This window comes from Colius striatus, chromosome 13 (genome assembly GCF_028858725.1).
Source record: "Colius striatus isolate bColStr4 chromosome 13, bColStr4.1.hap1, whole genome shotgun sequence".
In the NCBI taxonomy this organism is placed as follows: Eukaryota; Metazoa; Chordata; class Aves; order Coliiformes; family Coliidae; genus Colius; species Colius striatus.
Window position 1 is genome coordinate 942,620 of NC_084771.1, and position 18,739 is coordinate 961,358.

Sequence of the window (18,739 nt, forward strand, 5' to 3'; positions counted from 1 at the left end):
ATCACCCACCAGCCCACTGCCCTCAGTGCAACACCCATCCGGCTCTGAAACCCCTCCAGGGATGATGACTCCAGCAGCTCCCTGGGCAGCCCGTTCCAAGGCCTGACAACCCTTGCAGCAAAGAAATTCCTCCTCATATCCTCCTAAAGTCCATCCTGACAGACACCTGTCTGGCAGGTCCCCTGAGCAACCATCAGCCCCGGGCAGAGCAAACCCTCCCACCACCTCCTGTGGAGCTGCCTTGGAGCCTGCAGAGCTCTGAGGGGTTCTGGGTTACACTCCTGGGTTACACTCAGGAAAAGCCTTTTCTTCGGTGTCGCTGGTTTGTTGCTGGACCCGTGACTCAGCGACACTGAGGGTCACACTCTGCCTTTTGTCAGAGCTTTGGAGAACACCGGCTGTGCCAACCACACGCTGCACAAGCTGCGCCACACACAGACAGCTGCAGTACCGTATATATATATTATTATATTATATTTTTATATATATATGTACACATTAACAAAGAAGTTGCAAAAAAAACCCAACTCAACAAAAAAGGGGAAAAAAAACCCAACAGAGCAGGAAGAACAGCCCCTCCCCAACCAAAGCCAAACGAGTGCGTGACAGGCGGGGAGGAGGGCTGCGGGTGTCACGGTCCCCGGGAGCTCACCGCACCCCCCGGGGCGCGACACGCGGCGGCGGCGCCGGGACCGTGGGAACCGCGCTCATTCTAACGCGGCGCCGCGGGCCCCGATTGGCTGAGGCCGCCGTTGCGTCACGCAGGCGCAGCCAATGGGAGCGCTGTGCCGCGCCCCGGCCCCGTGTGCCCGCGGGACGCGGCCGGGCCCCGCAGCGGGCGGGGGTCGCGGGGGTCGGGCGGGGTCGAGGGCCGGGGGGGTCCCACCGCGGTTAGTGCAATTTCGTCAGGAGAAACGTCACGCTCACGGCTCGCGCTCGCAGTCAGCGGGCCGCGGCCGGGCCCGTGGGCAGCGCTCGGGTTCCGCAGCGCAGCCACGCACCGCCCCCCCACCCCCGCGCCTCGGAGGGGGAGCGTTTGACACTTCATGAGCCGCCCCGGACGGCACCGGCACAGCAGAGAGGGCTTTCGTGAGAGCCCCACCGGCTTTGAGAGAACATCCAACTGAAAATGGCAACTTATCCTCTGGCAAGGCGTCGTGTCTGTGTGCTGGGCTGCGGGGAACGGCCGGCGCGACCCTTCCCCAGCGCTGCTGCCGCTGCTCTGCCCGCTCGAGAGGGACACACTGCTCGCAGCAAGCCCCGGACGGGAGCCCGACCAGAGGCAAACCCACCCTTCAGCTTGGCAGAGGGAGGCGGATCTCTTCCCCGCAGGCGACACCCCGCTCCCTTCTCGCAGGTAACCTCAGGCAGGTGAAGTGAGGGACGCTGTGCCGAGGAACAGGCAGAGCTATCCCTGGGCAGAGCTATCGCCTGGCAGCTGCCAGCACCAGACCCCATGGCAAGTGTTCCCCAGGCCAGGTCGCTGGCAGGGAGCACCCACTTTTGGACAGTGCCAAATTGGTCCAGCTGAGTTCAACCAGCCCCTCCAGCCCCCATGGGACAAGCCTCAAAGTACTGTCATCCTGTCTGAACCAGCCACCCACCCCTCCAAGGCTGTGCTTTGAGGTAGTTCCCGATCAGCAAGGTCCAAAACCAGAAAGGAAAGTGCTGTCAGAGCTGGGAGGTCTCATCCTGACAGTTCCCAGGCAATGCCACTGAGGTGTCTGGCAGCAGCACGTCTAGGGCAGAAAAAGGTGTTGCCAAACACTGCGGAGCAAAGCTCAAGCATCAGCCTGTCTGGGGCCACACTGCTGCCCGACTTCCTCGCCACCCTCTGCAGCCCCAAATGCCATGCTCCTGCCCTGGGTGCCACATGGGCATCTGCACACCCACCTGCCACCCGTCATGCCCCAGGCCCTGGCTGCAAGGGGGGCCTTTGCTCCCTCTGACACGGAGTGCTGTGCCTGGCCCAGCTCCTCCTGGCTTTTAGGCAAACATGGAAACAGCAGCTCAGCCAGGGGACTTGGAGCTGGTGGTTACTGGGAGTACTGGCAGCAGGTGAAGAGTTCCCAGCACCCAGGGGCTGGAGCCTCAGGATGGATTCAGTCCTTTGCCACAGAGCAAAGAGGACGGCTCCTCGCTCACACCACCCTGGTGGAGAGCAAATGGAGGGCTGGGATCTGGGGTCATATATTGAGATTTTGGGTCATAAAGCACAGAGATGGTCTCTGGGCAGGGCCTGACCATCTGCTGAGCAGAAAGGTGTGATGTTTTCTGCAGGGACACCAGACAGGCGCCTAATGGAGGTCTACGTGAAGCTGCATGTGTCGGGGCACAGCCGGCTGGACCCTGTGTCAGGGAGGAGCATCTGCCAAACCTCTGCCAGGGCCCAGACATGCCTTGGCTTGTCTAAGGGCTGAGGGGCAACCTGACTCCTGGTGAGCTCCTGAAGGAGGAACCAAAGCAAGAGAGGGCCCTGCAGCCAGCTGTGGGACTGCAAGCCCACTCAGGCCCAGGGAACCGGCCCAACTGCGTGACCGGGAAAGGCAGCGGGACCATCCTCAGTGCAGACCATCACAACCACCTACCATCCAGCACACAACCAGCGTGGCACCCACCAAATGTGAGGGGTTCCACCACAGAAGCTGCTGAACTTCAGCCAAACAGAAAGTTTTCCTCCCCAGAAAGCGATGCTCAGGTCCCACCCAGCTCTCGGGACAAGTGACCGATGGGTTCCAGACAGCCAATCCCTCCTGTTCCACCCAGGGACACGTGAGGCAGCCCCTGACCGTGGCAGCACCTCAGGTCTCCCCGACACCCACCCCAGCCCTTCCAACCCCCAAAGGCAGATAAAACCATCCCGGTGACAATCTGCTTTGGGAAGGACGGGAGCACCTCACCGAGGAGCCGCATGAGCTGTGCTGCATGAGCTCAGCAGCAGGAGTTTCTTTTCAGCCGTGGTCAGAAGTTCTTTCCCCTCCAAAGCGTGTGGGCAGGCGCTGGCTCGGTGGGCGCCGTGGTGGCTCTTGGCACGGCTCCTGGCACTGCCTCTGACCAACTCACCGCCAGCACCGCCGGCGTGGCCGGTGCCAGCGCGGGGCACGGGCTGGGCCAGGGCAGCCTAGTGACAGGCTTTCATCCCTGATACGTACGGGGACTCCTGGGGCCTGCAGTTACACTCCTGCTGCTCTGGGTAATCGATGAAGTCCGGGGCGGGCAGACCCGAGAGGATCATCAAAGATTTGTTCCAGATGGTGAAGGTCGGGCACACGGGCAGGATGAAGGAGACTTCGAAGGTGTGGAGGTGGAGGGAGTTGGCCGGGTCGTAGAAGGAGAGCGCGTTGTTGTCGTAATCCAGGAGGACGCCCAGGCGCTTCATCTGCGGGTGGACCTCCACCAGCATCTCCTTGTTGTTGTGCCTCACCACAAAGTTGTTGTTGCAGCGGGAGAAGACCCAAGACGAGGAGTTCTTCCCGATCCACTCGTTCTTGGGGGCTGACTTGTAAGCCACGCCGATGGCGTACCTGCGAGAGAGGAGGAGCTGTGCTGAGCACCCTCCCACGTGCAGCCCGAGGGCTGCTGCACCCCGTGCTTTCCAAGCCTGCACAGCAACAGCTTCACATGACTGAAGAGCCTCAGCTGGGGAAAAGCACCAGTCCCTCCCCAGGCAGCCCCCTGCTGCCAGGCAGGGCGGGGGGCAGAGCTGGCTCAGCCGGGGTGGCAGCAGGAACCGAGTGGCTGAGCCCTGCTGTGCTGCACCTGCAGTTTCAGCGGCGGCAGCACAAAGGTCCCGCTCGCAGGAGAGGCTCTCTGGGCATCTGCCTGGCAGGGGCTGGCTCACAACAAACCCCACTCTTTTCACCCCGTGTGCTTTGTGTGAAGGCGTTTTTCAGCCCAGGAGCGAGGGCTGGGAGCGGTTTCTGAGCTGGGGATGCTGCTGTGCTTTGAGTCCTCTTTCCCCAACAGAGAGGGGAGGTGGGCAGAGCCAGAAAGCAGAGATAGAAGAGCTTTCTCTGTCAATGACCCTGAGCATCAGCTCTGGAGCTCTGCCTCAGGCAGCAGCTGCAAGCACAGGGTTCAGGGGAAAGGCAAGAAGTGACCCAAAGGCTTCTGGCTGAGAGATGTTCATGCACCTCTTGAAAGCCACAGCCACCCAGACTGAAGGTCTCGACCAACCTCCCTGCCCATGAGCAGCTCTGCCAAAACCCAGCATTTAACCCCAGCCTTTAAAAACAGCTCTGAGAAATCTGAGGGCCATTAGGGGAGAGGGAGGGAAGACAACAACCTGCTGCCTACCAGGTCGAGGATCCCACCACCACCTCCCAGTAGTGGCAGCCGCTGTCGATGAAGACGTTGCCGGCCGCGCCGTAGCACCCCGTCCCGCTGAACCTCTCAGGCGTGTGGCTCTTCTTCAAGGAGCTCTCGTCCTTCTCCATCTGCAGCCCGTCATTGGAGATCTTCAACTTCTTGTGAGCCATCTTGGGGTCCAGCTTAAAAGGCTGACCTGTTTCAAGAGGGCATGTGGATTAGGGTCTGTGTTTGTTACCAACCTCATGCAGGCAGAACACGGCAGGAAACATCTGCCTGGGCATCCTCAGTGAGCCAAAGGTTCCCCTGGCAGCCAAGGACCCTGGATTACAGCTGCCCAGCACATCCTATTGTCACAGGCTGCTCTGCAAGCCCCTGGTCCCTGAGCTTCTCCCATGGCCCCGGGGCTCACAGCAGCTTCCCCGGCCCCCAAGGGAGGAGCAGAGTGGGGCCATGAGCAGCACCTGAACCTCATGCTCCAGGCTGGGAATCGCTCACCTTCACAGCCCAAAGAGAGGAAAAGGAAGTGAAACTCGACAATGCAGCAAGAAATGGGCTGCAGAGAGTGAAGTCTGTCCCTGGGGAGGCTGGGGGGCTGTGAGCAGCCAGGCTGGGCAGCACGGTGCGGGGAGCAGGGCCGTTGTCCTCACAGGGATCCTGACATGAGGGGCTGGGAGCACCCAGAGTCTCCTTACTGCCCTTCAAGCGCTTCATTCTCTATCACAGTAGCCCCCTTTAGCCCTCTGTTAGCAACATAAGACATGTCAGAAACAGGGGGATGTTTCCAGGCAATGGAAATGGCACCAAAGACACAACAAGGGGAGGCAGTGAACCAAAACCAGGGCAGGGCATGGAGCCTGAGCTTCCGAGCAGACCCGTACTCCCTCAGCAGAGATGAGTTACGTGAGCACCAGGAGGGGAGCACAGCCCCTGGAGTGCTCCTACACCAACACTGAGCCACTGCAGCACCGAGCACGTCGCTCAGCCTCCATCAGCAGCTGCTCCATCCGTGTTCCTCTGCCAAACCAGGGCTTGGTGCTCGGGGAGGAGGGTCTGGGCAACCCACCAGCATCAGGCCCAGCCTGTGCTCAGCCTCAGCAGCAGCAGGGCCCAGCCCTGGGGCTTCCTCTGCAATTAATACAGCCTGATGGATTTTGCAGATCTTTAATGCTGGATTGCAGACCCAACTGCAATTCCTTTGTAACCTTCCCAGCACACAGAGAGCCAAACTGCTTCCTAATTGACACATACTGGCTGTCCCTGCTTGCCTTGCTAAAGCCCTCCTGAAGATGTGCCAGGCTCTCCCTCACGCTGAGGAACCAGCTCTGGGCACCAGCCCCACAACATGCTCCCCAACAGTGAGCACTCAGCATTTCTCTGGAAGGTTCCAACTTTGATTGCCACAGAGCTTTGCTGGCTCCTGAGTTCAGGCCTCGTGTGTGCAGGGGCATAGGTGGGGATGAGGCCCTATACAACACAGAGCTCTTCGGTGTGGAGAGCCAGGGCACTGGGCACATCTTCTGCTGGGGCTGCTGGTGGGTGGCTCTGCCAGTGATGCTCAGGCTGGTGCCCAGACCCCTCACTGCCCTGCTGGGGCAGCTCCTCTGAACCCTGTGTTTCGGGGGACTGGGGCTGATGAAGGCACTGCTTGGCTGTGGTTTTCTTGTCTCTGTGGGTTTGCACACAAGACACAGTAAAGAGCACACAGACACTAGCTAAGATTTCTGAGGGGATTAATCTGCTTCAGCACAAAGCAAAATGAATAGGGCAGCTGCAGTGAAACCACTTTAATAAACAACTTCAGCTCAGGCTCTGGTACCTGGGGCTGCCCTGGCCCAGGAAGGGGCTGTGGTGCACAACCCTCCTGTGCAGTCCTGCTTTCAGCCATGGGCCTTGAGTTTTGGCAGGAAAAACACCTGTACTGATGCCAAGCAGGGAGGGGGTTCCCAAGCCAGGGCTAGGAACTGCTGCAAATGGCTACCAGCACTGGCCAGGGCATGGCCTCAGAGCTCAGAGTGACCCCAGAACAGGGCTCATCCCTGTGACACTTGGGTACCCAATGCCAGCTTCTGTTGGTTTTCTCTAGAGCCCAATTTGCCAGATAATTGAGTTGAGAGGCCTGAAAGTAAAGCTGCGAATTGGGAGTGACCTGCCCCTGTTCCTACAGACATTGGAATATTTCTGTAGCCATCTCTTTCAGGCAGTAATGCAAAGAGACAGGCTCTGAGGAAACGAGGTACAGAAATACCCATCTCTGTCAGGAGAGAGACAGTCACAGCCCTTTCCACGAAGATGACTCCTTCTTAAGGTCAGTGTCAGTCCAGCCCTTGCCGCTGGTTTGTGCTGGCACATCCTGGCCCAAGGGCCCCAGTAATATCTGCAGTGTGCTGTGAAGGGCATGACAGGACTTAAAAAGCACAGGAGGTGAGTTGCAAAACCTTTATCAGGACAACCTTTTAGAGGACACAGCCAGGTGCTGCTCCCATCTGACCCTCTTCCCAAAACACCACCCTGACACTGGGAAACAAAATGGATTTCACAGACTCTCAATGGTCCTGGCCTCAGCTGCCCAAATCCCCTCCTTGTGTGAGCCTGGTAGGGCCCTCTGCTGCCCTCCAAACCCCTTTGTGCCAGCTGAGCTGCGGTGTGGGAAGATGCTGAAGGATCCATCACCTGGGGACAGTGTGGCCAGGAGAAGCAGCAGAGCCCTGGCACAGGGCAGGGAGGAGCAGCAGGGCTCAGGCAGTGCAGGACAGGACAGCTCAGCGAGGGGCTGTCCCACGGCTCCAAGGGAGAGCAGGGCATCGTGGTTTCCATTGGGAAAGGGAAGACCAAGTAAGAAAAGAGAATTACTCCCACAACCTCAGCTCACTGGAACGTTCCTTTTGCTGGCTCACCCATCCATAGTGCCTGTGTAAGGCTTCAGAGCAGTGGGACACCAGCCAGCTCCAGGGCTGGACACAGCACGCTGCACCTTCACTGTACTGCCCTTCCCTGCAAAGCCCCGAGTGCCACAGCGTCCCAGCAGTCTGGCCTTGGGCGTGTGGGAGCAAAGAGGGAGGAAGGGGCAGCCTCTGCTGCTGCAGGGAATGGGTTTGGGCTTAATGAAGAGGGTCAGTGCTGTGTGGAAGGGGCTGGGCTGGGGCTGCTGCTGGCGGGCACCCACAGCCCAGCCCGTGGGACTCCCTTGACACCGAGGGTCCTGCTGCCCAGCCTGATGTGTGGGATGCTCCTGCCTGCTCTGTGTTCCCTGGGAGAGGGGCAGGATGGGAGGAGCACATGGGGCTCCCTCATCCTGGGTGCAGATGAGAACACTTGGTTTTCTGTCTACCTCAGCAGTAATTTGTCTGCAGGACAGAGGCTGTTAATGGGGCAGCTACAGAGTTACTTGATGGACTGGAGTTCATCTCTAACCAGGAGCCCTCAGCAGCATTGTTGATGACTGACACTCGGTTAAAAACAACCCCAAAGAGCAAGGCCTGCGCCTTGGGAGCTGCCAGGGAAGCCAGGGCCCTGCTCTCCTCTGTGCTGTGCTCCCACCATTCCTCTCAGCACGTCAAAGCACCCGTTTCTCATCTGCAGAGTCAGCACCTTTCAAAACACAGGGAAGCACTTCAAAACACCAACTGCAGGAGGGACACGTTTAACAAACAAGGCAGACTGGACTGAGTTGGCCTCTCAGCAGCTCCCCTCCAGCCCCACCACTATGCCACCTCTACTTTACTTCATTTGGTTTAAAGTCATGCAAAGAAAATGAGGAGGTGGAGGCATCACTCCCTTCCAAAGCCTGCAAGCAACTGCAGCCACAGCAAAGGCAGCACAAGGCAGGGCTGTGCTCTCCAGCCCCTGCAAGCAACTGCAGCCACAGCCAAGGCAGCACAAGGCAGGGCTGTGCTCACCAGCCCCTGCAAGCAACTGCAGCCACAGCCAAGGCAGCACAAGGCAGGGCTGTGCTCTCCAGCCCCTGCGAGCAACTGCAGCCACAGCCAAGGCAGCACAAGGCAGGGCTGTGCTCTCCAGCCCCTGCAAGCAACTGCAGCCACAGCCAAGGCAGCACAAGGCAGGGCTGTGCTCTCCAGCCCCTGCAAGCAACTGCAGCCACAGCCAAGGCAGCACAAGGCAGGGCTGTGCTCTCCAGCCCCTGCAAGCAACTGCAGCCACAGCCAAGGCAGCACAAGGCAGGGCTGTGCTCACCAGCCCCAGCTGGGACAGCCCCAGGGGTGTGAGGGGGATGAGGCCATGGAGCAGGCAGCTGTGGGCAGACACTGACTGCTTTCCTCCCTCACTGTTTCACTCTGTCTCTCCTGCCATGGCCCTGCAGGCAGCGACACTCAGGGTCCCGTGCCGGTGGGTGTGGGAAAAGGCTTCTCCCACTGCAAACCCAGAAGCTTCCCCCTTGCTGGGATGAGCCCAGCTCTGCTGCCCTCTTATCTCTGACTGAATCTCACTCTGATGTCCCTGAACACCCTTAACCCTCCCTTATCCATCCCCAGGGCGATGGAAAGCCCGGCTGCTTTTGTGCTCTGCGCGCAGCCGCTGAGCCCCATCCTCTCTTCATCTCCTTACGGCTCCCCAAACCCACCACCCCCTGAGCAAAGCCACGCACACTCAGCTGCCCCAGGAGCCCCCACGCCCTCCCTGGAGAGCCCAGGACGTGAGATGAGCAGGAGGACACGTACTGTTGGTCTTGAGGCGGGCGGGTTCGCTGTTGCGGCTGCCCGCCTGGTTGATGGCTTTCACCAGGAAGATGTAGCGGGTGCCGCTCTGCAGCCCGTGCACCGTGTAGTGGTTCTGCTTGATGTTGGGGACGATCATCCAGCTGTCCATGGAGTTGTAGAGGCCTGAGGGATGGCAGAAAGGGAGAAGAAGATGGATCCATAGGAAAGGACAAGATGCAAAGACCTTGTGCTGCTCAGGCAGAGCAACCACACACGCCTCAGGCTGATTCACCACCTGCCTGGGAGTTAAGAGCAGGAAAACTCCCACGGATGACAAACCCCAGCAACTCCAACAGCCTTTTTTTTCTCACCATGTGAAGGCCAATGCCTGGCAAGGCAAAGCCAGGGCAGGGCACTGCCATCTCAGATGCCACTGTGAGAGGTGATTGGGAAAAGGTGCTGAGGAATTCAGCCAGTGGCACCTTCCAGCCAGGACAGATGGCACAGGCAGCCCGGGAGAAGGGGATGCCCACCATCATCCTCCCTTGTCTCCTCCTGCAGGACAACCTCTCTGCTGCTCCAGGGCTGTATGACACGATGCCAGCAGCAGGAAGGGACGTGTTTGCAGCCTATTGCTCCTCCTGCACGGCCCTCAATGCTCCTGCAGGGGAAGCAATAACCCGTGTCCAAGGGATGCTGATGCTTCAGCTCCCTGTGCAGCCTGGTCTGCAGAGTGCTTCTGAGAAAATGACAGCTCCCAGGAGCTTGACACTTGTGAAACAGTCAGGAGGCTGAACCCTTTCTGGACATGGAAAGGAATTAAAGACCTTGGAGGCACAAAGCCCTCATGCTGCAGTGGTTTATGCTGCCAGAGCTGCAGGGCCTGGCTACTGGAAAGGTAGTGTTGTACCCAAGGTGGGCTGGCACAGTGCTCCAGGAAGGAAGCAAAGCCCAACATGGTGCCTCAGATGTCAATGCCAGATGAGAGTGAGCTGCAGACTGCCAGGCAGGATGCTGCAGGTTTGGGAGCAGCCTCTGGTGCTGGCACTGAGGCCCTGGGGGCAGCGAGTGCCCAGGCCCCCCCCCCGCCCACGCAGCAGCTCCAAGCACCCAGAAATGCCAGAGGGACAGCTCTTGACACAGGGCTGTGGCTCAAACCCAAAGAAGGAGTGAGCTCGGAGGCAGCAGCTGGAGGTTTCCTGGGTGATCCAGTGGGTCTGGAGGCAAAGGGTGAGCTGATAGGTGAGCTGGTAGGTGAGCTGTGATTTGAGGGGACTGAGGAGGGTTTCAGCCCAGGGCCAGCACAGGGGTGTGTGGTGGGAAGGCAGGAGCTGGGAAACTCCACACCTCCTCTCCTGAAGGTTTGCACCGAGGTGTCTGTGCATCTCCAGTGGCTCACTCAGCTGGAGGACAAGGGCAGGTTGCAGGCATTGTCATCCTGGATTTGGCTGCAAATATAGGTGGAAATGGCCTAGGGGAGCAGAGCAATGCTATTTGAAGTGGAAAACAGATGTGATAGCGACTGCGTGCTACACGCAGGGCTGCTCTCATCAGAGCACACAGCTTTCAGCCAGGCACTGGGAGGTGTTATCTCCCTGCAGACAAGGACTGGCTTTGGATCCTTCAGAAAGGACAAGGTGGCTGAGAGATGACAGTCCAGGAATGACTTGGCCTCCCAAGCAGGTTTCTTTCCCAAAACAACCAAGAAGGGGCTTCCCTTGAAGACCAAGGGCTTCCATCCTTGCCAAAGCTTTAAAAAGTCCCTTTTAGTGCAGCTTTCATCACCCATCAACACATCCCACTCCTACTGCGCTCTTGGCTTTAGAGGGAGCATGAAGGGGATGGATTCCACAGGCCAACTGTGCTCCTTGGAAAGGCATTTCCCTTCCTGGGAAGGTTCCTCCTGCCCTGTGAGGTGAGCCCTCACACACCACTTCCAACGTCTCTTCACGCATGAGTTCTGCCAGGACTCAAAAGCTCTCGTCACCCAGAGCTGACTGTGTTATTTCAAGTGACAATATATTATTCATGTTCCCCTCTGAGATGTTAGCTGATGTTTTTCTTTACTCTTGTGAAGAGCTGCCAGAGACAGCCAAGGAAGATGTGTGCCCCTCTGGGCTCTCTCCTGGAGCTGCCCTCACTGCTTGTCACCCCTGTGGCTTCCATAGAGCTGGTTTCCCTGCTGGGTGGGCAATAATTCCTGAGCTCCTTGTGGATAGGAGTCTAAGACAGGCACCCAAAATGGCCTTTGGGTAGAGGTGGGAGCCAGACCCTTCCCGAGGGGCCCCAGCACAGCCCCAGGCAAGGGCACAAGCTGCAGTGGAGACAAGTCTGGTTAGATATGGAAAATCATCTGTGTGAAGGTGAGGAAGCACTGGAACGTGGCACAGAGAGCTGGGAACTCTCTATCCTTGGACATGGTCAGTGCTCAGAAAGCAAAGCCTGAGCAGCTTGACTAAGCTCTACATGACCATGGCTGACAGAGACCTTCAGGTGTACCTCCTTGCCTGGACTACTTGGCGAGACCAGCGTGGGCCACGTTTCCTCCTCAGCTGGTAGGTGCAGGGGAGATGGAGGCTGGTGGACACCTAAAAATGGAGCCAAAGGGGTTGCTGAGCTCTCTCAGGCTTTCAGAGAACAAAATGCCAGAGCCAATGTGTTGGCTGGGGAGGAAAGGAGAGCTGAGCAGGGAAACAAGCTGCTGTGGCACCGGGTATGTGCACCTAACCTCCGAGCAAGAGGAAACAGATCAGCTCATTTTCCAGGCCAGGGGCAAAGGCTGGGGATCCAAGTTGAATCAGCTTGGAAAGTCACAGCAGTCAGTTTCTCTGGCAGCTTCCTGCAGGTTTTAAGTGCACAGCACAGCCTTCCCGTGTCACGACACCGCGCTCCCAGCACCGACCCGAGAGGGGAACTGACACTGGCCCAGCGAGGCTGCTCTGGAGCACTCTGTCAGCACTTCCTGCCATGAAAAGTGCTCCTCAGCAAAGCCAGGAGGGACAGAAGTCCCCTGCACGAGCCTTGCCATGGGGGTGCTGTGTCCTTCCAAAGCATCACTTCAGGTAGGCACACGGGAGGCTTTGTTCTTGTTCTGCCACGACAACATCCACACGTTCTTCTCAGATGAAACAAGCACTTTCCCTGGACCCCTCCCTGCAATGCAGGCCACAAATCAGCTTTCCTCCAGAATGCACAGCCCCTCCAATTTTAAGGAAAAGGCAGTGTTACAAGAAATCCTGACAGGTACTTATTTCTGACACCTCGAGGAGTCACTGGGCACCCAGAGGAACACACCACTGCTGCAGGATGGCAAACAGCCTCTGGCACGGCTGAACTGCCCTTCTCTCTCTGTGTCTCTGTGGAAACCCAGAGAAGCCCCTTCCCTGTGAGGACAATCAAACCAGCTATTTGTTTTTGCAAATAAACCTTGCTGACAAGCAGAGGGACTGTGTGGCTCCTCCAGATGGGACTCAGCTGTTCTTGGGGGTTTAGGGGGCAAGTGGGGGGATTCACAGTTTCCAGCCCCAGCTTTTTCAACCTGCAGTCTACCACCTCTCCCTAATGATAAGCCAAGGTGCTAAAAAGCTCAGAGTCTGAGTCTCTTGATCAATTTAGGTGTGGGGGGAAGGAAATTAAATAGACATGCGGCACATTTTGTTAGTTTTAATCCCCAGGCAATTTCTGGCTCACTTTATCTTCCAGCCTTCAGCTGACTCAGGCTGTCTGATGAAGTCTGCTTGGCTAATGCTGGAGCAGAGCTGCAGCCTGCAGTCAGACGTGGCAGTTTGGAGCAGTGGAGCAGCCCTCGAGGCCGCCTGTGACAGCCCCTGGGCACCGGCCCCTCAGCTGAGGTGATGCTGATGAGTGGTGGTACATGGAGCCTCTGCACATGGAAACTGGGAGGATAACTCTGCTTTTTAAGGTCTTGATCTTTGGAAGAGCAGTAGGAGGCTGTCAGATCCACAAGATGCTTTGCCTGTCAGGTCCACACGATGCTTTGCCAGAGCTGCTCTGCCTCCCCAGAGAGACCAGGTCTCTCCTTTTCCCTTCCTTGTCTGTGCCTCCTTCGTTGCCTCTGTGTCTTCCACCACCTCAGGCAGCAGGGCTGGGGCAGGGCTCATCCCTTCACAGCCACCCTAATCACAGGACCACTTCCTCCTGCTCCTTTCTGCTTGAACACACACCTCACCTCCACTGGTGCTGTGAACATCAGTCACACAGAGTCCATCGCTTCCCTGCCCAAACAGGGGACAGCTGTTAAAGCAGCTGTAATGCTCAAAAGCCCCAAACTACCACCATCTCCATCAAATAGCAAACATCCAGGAGGGAGTCCCACGTCTCAGAGGCTGCAGCCCCAACCTCCTGGCAAGCCTGGGAGCAGGTTCAGCCCTACAAAACTGTTTCAAAGCTGTTGCACTGTGCTAGAAGGTATCACAGCATGGAAAATACACCGAGCCCCACGCAGCCCGTGGAGCCCAGGCCCTCCCAGAGGAGCTGCAGGCTGCTGCCCTGAGCTGCAGGTCCCTGGGCTGTCTGACCACAGTGGTACCACACAGCAAGGTTCCCTCCTCACCCCTCAAATCCCACTCCTGCCACACAAACCCGTGGAGAAATATATAGGTACAGCAGTTCTTTGCAGGAAAAAATACTTCCCTGGAGGTGTGTCTGCATATTGCCATGGATAAATGAACCACAGCTAAGTCCCAGCCAGCACTGCCCTGCCCGTGAAGCCCCAGGACACGGCGTGGGACGCCCAGATCGGTGGCTGTGGCAGGGATGAGAGCCCAGCATGCGCCAGTGCTTCACCGAGATGGGGGCTGCACACACCAAGTGCAGGGCAAATCGACTCATTGATGGACCCCTGGCATGGGGGAATCCTCCCTCACTCATTACAGCCCTGAATGATCCTTTGTTGCAGCTTCCTCTCGATTCCCAGCCTTTAAACCTGCTGAGGTTCATAGAATCACTGAACGGTGGGGATTGGAAGGGGCCTTTAGAGCTCATCCAGCCCAACCCCCTGCCAAAGCAGCTCCCACTTAGATCAGCTCACACAGGAACGTGTCCAGGTGGGTTTTGAAGAGCTCCAGAGCAGGAGCCTCCACACCCTCCCTGGGCAGCCTGGGCCAGGGCTCCCTCACTCAAACACTCAAACAGGATTCCCTTGTGTTTCAATGGAACTGTTTGTATTGCAGCTTCATCCCATCACCCCTTGTCCTGCCACTGGATGCAACAGAAGGAAAGTGCTTCCCCAAGCTCCTGACACCCACCAGTGAGAGATTTGGAGCTATGAATGAGCTGCCCCCTCAGTCTCCTCTTCTCCAGCCTGAACAGCCCCAGGGCCCGCAGCCTTTCCTCAGAAGGAAGATGCTCCAGTCCCCTGAGCATCTGGGTGTCCCTGCACTGGCCTCTCTGCAGCAGTTCCCTGTCCCTCTGCAGCTGGGGAGCCCACAACTGGGCACAGGACTCCAGATGAGGCCCCCAAAGAGCAAAAGCAAAAGAAGGACAAGCAAAGCCCACAGTGCCCCCCCAGCCCATGCTGGACTCACTGATGAAGTTGGCTTGGCCGGTGAAGATGGTGTACTGCAGCTCGTAGGAGTTGACGCTGAACTCGTCCTCCGAGATCCAGTGCACGGTGATGGTGTCGTGGGAGGCCGTGCAAAGCTCCTCCCGCACCGACGGCGGGTTCGGGGCTGCGGGGAGCACGGACAAGGGTTCTGGTAAGTTTGTATCTGCTCAAGGGGCTCTGGTAAGCTTGTATCTGCTTTTCTTAACCTACCCCTTTTGCTCCCCTGGGGAGAGAGATGGGCTCCATGGAGCAGAGCCTCTCCACACAACCTGCTGTCTCATTTTTAGCCTCTCGTCGGGTCTCTCCACTAAACTTTCCAGTGCAATGACAAAGCACCCAGTGGCCAGGGTGTTTCCAGGTGTGCCAGAATGAGGGTGTTTTGCTGACAACCCCTCCCTGAACAAGCTGAGAAGATGCTTCAAAACCCACCTATTTCTTGGCGCTGGCTGTGGAGTTAAGTGTCCTGTCCCATGACTATTCCAGATATATGTTTACCTTTCATCACAAGCTGACCAGCTTCAGGATGAAGAAAATGGAGCTGAGCATTTATGTCCTGGCTCCTCTGGAGCTTTCACTCCTCTCTCCTGTTTTTGCAGCCCACACTTGTGGCAACAGGGCTGCTCCCAGACACCCCACATCACCCCCGACGAGGGCAGGAGCGGCGTTTAGCCCATGCTGTGGGTGCCCAGGCAGCACCGAGAGACCCAGCAAGGCCTCTGTTCACAACTTAGCACCCAGAGACCCTCAGAAAGGGCAGCAAAAGGGCAATGCTAAAGCATGCAGTGTGGCAGAAGTACAGTAACTGGTTAATTCACTGTTCCTTCCCTGTAATTCACCCTCTTGGATCCTTATGGGCATCCCTGGGTCACGGAGACCATCAGTTCTGACCTGCTTCCTGGACTTTCCCACCCGCCCTCCAACAGAGGATGGGGCCATGACACTGTCCTGGGGACAGGCCTCTGCTCTGCTGCAGATGACAAGGAACCTTCCACTAGTGAGAGTGAGTAGAGACCCTGGTTTGCTTTAAAATCCATCTGCCAGGGCTGGGTGGGCGCAGGGAGGGGGCTGCAGGGCAGACACGGGCACTCACCCGTGAGATAATCCAGCCCCTCCAGCAACTTCTTCTCTCTGGAAAAATCTAAAGCAAAGTTTTCAAAGGCATCATTAAAATTGATATCTGGTATCAGAACTTGAGAGGATGCAGTTGCCATGGCGACCCTGGAAGAAAGGAAGAGCCCGTCAATACGCATCAGCGTCGGGGGTGCGCTGCTCCCGCTGCCCAGCTGCCACGGGAGGGGGGATCGAAGGGGTGTGAGCAGCCTCATGGTGACCTCACACCACATCACACCCACCACCCACTGCTCCTGCCCCAGCCTCGGGACAGCTCCTCAGAGAGGCAGGGAAGGGGGTTCCATCCTTGTGGGGTCCCAGCCCTGGTTGCATCCCAAACTTGCTTTGGATGGGTATTTTAAGCAGTTTCTTCCCCAGGGAACGGAGTTTGCTCCTGCAGGAGATGTTCAGCTTCGTTAGGACCTGCCATGCAGCCCCTGTCCTCTGAGGGACGGGGACTGGTGACACCCTGACCCTGGTGTCTGACCTGATGACACCCTGCCCCCAGTGTCCCGACCCTGTGCATTTGAGGGCAATGTGCTGGAAGGCTGCAGGGGGTAGGATGGGGCATCCCAGGGCACAGAGAGCTGCGACCAGGGCACAGCCTGAGCCCCAGCCCATGGGTGCCACGGGGCAGGCGTGCCAGCCCACCTCTCAGCCACGTTCCTGGCGGTCTGCAGGAACCGTGCGTGGTCGTTCTCCTTCAGGATGTGCTCTGCCTGGTTGATGAGGACCGTGGAGCGCTCCAGACACTGCCGGCAGTTGGCGACCTGCTGGGCCAGCTTGCGCAGCTTCATCACCTGCCGGAGGAGCAGAGGGAAGCAAAGATGCCACGAGCCAGTAGGTAGCTCAAAAAGCACAGAGGGAGCCCCATCGTGAGCCAGGGGCTGCTCAAGGGAAGCAGGGAGCGGTGAAACAGCACAGAAAACATCCTCAGAGGCTCTGAGGAGCGAGAGCAGCAACACACTGTCCAAGTTCAACTTTACTTGCAAGTGGCAAAGCGCCAGGGAAATGTGTCTGTGCTGCTCAAACGGTCCCACGTGTGATCGAAGCAGGAGAGTGATGCACCTCCTCTCCTCTCCTCTCCTCTCCTCTCCTCTCCTCTCCTCTCCTCTCCTCTCCTCTCCTCTCCTCTCCTCTCCTCTCCTCTCCTCTCCTCTCCTCTCCTCTCCTCTCCTCTCCTCTCCTCTCCTCTCTCTTCCCCTGCAAATGCAGCATCACCCCTGTGCCAGCTCTCAGGGGATCTGCCTGGGAGAGGAGAGTTTCTGCAAAGCTTCAACACAGGGCCAGGCAACCTCAGGCTGGCTCAGCCCCAGCAGAACTGCTGGAAAACATCACGTTTGCAGCCACAAATTGTTTTCCAATTAAAGGTGAGGTGCTGCAGTAAGACAGGACAGGAGAGTAACCCACAACACAGGGAAGCAGGAGCTGAAAAACCAGCCCAGGCACCAGTCTGCACCCAAAAGTAGGGCACAGTGCTCCAACAGGCTCTGCTGTGTCCAGTGGAAACTCAGACTTGGCTCAGCCACCATTCAAAAGGGGACATGAAGTGACTCCAGGGAAAAGCACTGCTGACACTTCAGTCCTTTTCCTGAAAACCTCTGTGGATATTTAGTGATGGCTTTTGACAGCACTGCACAAGCCACCATGGAATAAACAAAGGGAAGGGGTTTGATGGCAACTCTTCTCTCTTCTGCAGAGAACTGGTGCACAAGAGCAGTGAGAGGAGCAAAGAAACCAGAAGAAATGCTGTTTCTTAGGCAAAAGCTCTGTATCTCAGGGGGTGGCTGTGCTGGAGCACTAGGGAAAGCCCCTTTGAAGCTCTCACTCCCTCCATGCAGCCAGGGCAAAGCTAAAGGAGAGGCAGGCACCAGCCCCAGCTCATCCCCTGAGGCCGCTCATGGACTGCAGTGGCTGTTGGGTCTGCTAAACCAAGGCCTACAGCTCCCACCAACAAACAATCACCAGATGGAACGCCCTCTTTCCCTCCTGCCTCTCCGTGCACACACACACAGGCGTGTGCAGCCACCCCTGGCACCGACCTCATGTCACGCTGTGCCCAGATGACACTCGGTGGCCCCGAGGCTCAGAGCCACCATGTCTCCCTGGCACCGTGCTGGGGACAAAGGGTGGGAACCCAGAGGCCATGGGGGCCCCTCAGAGACCTGGCAGCCTCACCCCAGTGCCCTGCTGGGTTTGCAGCTACGTGGGCACAGGCTTCCTGCTCCTACCCTGGCAAAGGATAAGCAGAGCAGTGTTGCCTCTGCTGATGGTTTGGGCTGTAATCGGGGCCTCTCTGCTCTGTCCAGCTGCCAGTTTGTAGGGAAACAACATCTCTGAGCCTTCCAGCTTCCCACCAAGTACGGCTGAAACTGGACAACATGGTCAAGAGAGAGGGGGAGAGGGTGGGAAGTGAGAGGCAGACAGACAGATGGACTGGCAGAAGGCACCGTGACATAAAATATGTTCCCTGCAGCGGCTGGGGTGGAAGCAGGTGCTTCAAAGCTCCCCTCTCACACACGGTGTGCCAGGCTGGTGCTGGCAGCTCTCTGTCTGGCACCTCACTCCCAGCCCTGATCAAACACACCTGTACCTGGGGCCACGCTGCTCCCTGGCACTGGGATGGGCCCTAGCGCAGGATCCGGCTCAGGGCTCAGCTGGGCACCGCTCAGAGCTGCGGCTGCTCCCCAGCGCACAGAAGAGCCCAGACAGCTGGGGCTGCTGCAGGAAGGGCCCAGACACCCCCCAAAGAACAGGCTCACCGGCTGTGCTGCAATGCAGAGCGTGGAGCCACTTCTCTGTCTGCAGTGCAGGGCTCGGGCGGCCCTTCAATATTCATCCTACGTTATTATATTAGCATGGCGGTGTCAGAAGAGCCCTGAGGAAGCTGCCTGGACCCATCCAGACAACTGCACCCATCTGTCATGCTAATGCATGCTCCTTCCCTCCTCTGGCCACTTCCAGCACATGCCCTGTCCTCAACGAAGAGCCCTGGGGGCAGTGGCAGTGAGGGACAGCAGCAGCGAGGGACAGTGGCAGTGAGGGACAGTGACAGTAAGGGGTAGTGACAGCAAGGGACAGCAGCAGCAAGGGACAG

The 18,739-nt window shown here is 57.8% G+C and overlaps 1 protein-coding gene across 2 annotated transcripts in view; it reads right to left on the reverse strand.

Annotated features, from left to right (window-relative positions):
- Positions 1-448: 448 nt before the first annotated feature.
- The window catches only part of MID2 (midline 2), an 88,387-nt gene continuing 70,096 nt past the window's right edge, over positions 449-18,739 (reverse strand). For both annotated transcript variants that reach the window (XM_062006546.1, XM_062006547.1), the window contains exons 5-10: positions 16,294-16,442; positions 15,623-15,750; positions 14,513-14,656; positions 8,988-9,149; positions 4,297-4,504; positions 449-3,524 (exon numbers count right to left, since the gene is read on the reverse strand). In XM_062006546.1, coding sequence (XP_061862530.1) covers positions 3,122-3,524; positions 4,297-4,504; positions 8,988-9,149; positions 14,513-14,656; positions 15,623-15,750; positions 16,294-16,442 — 1,194 coding nt within the window. In that variant the 3' untranslated portion in view covers positions 449-3,121. The remainder of the gene's footprint in view (positions 3,525-4,296; positions 4,505-8,987; positions 9,150-14,512; positions 14,657-15,622; positions 15,751-16,293; positions 16,443-18,739) is intronic.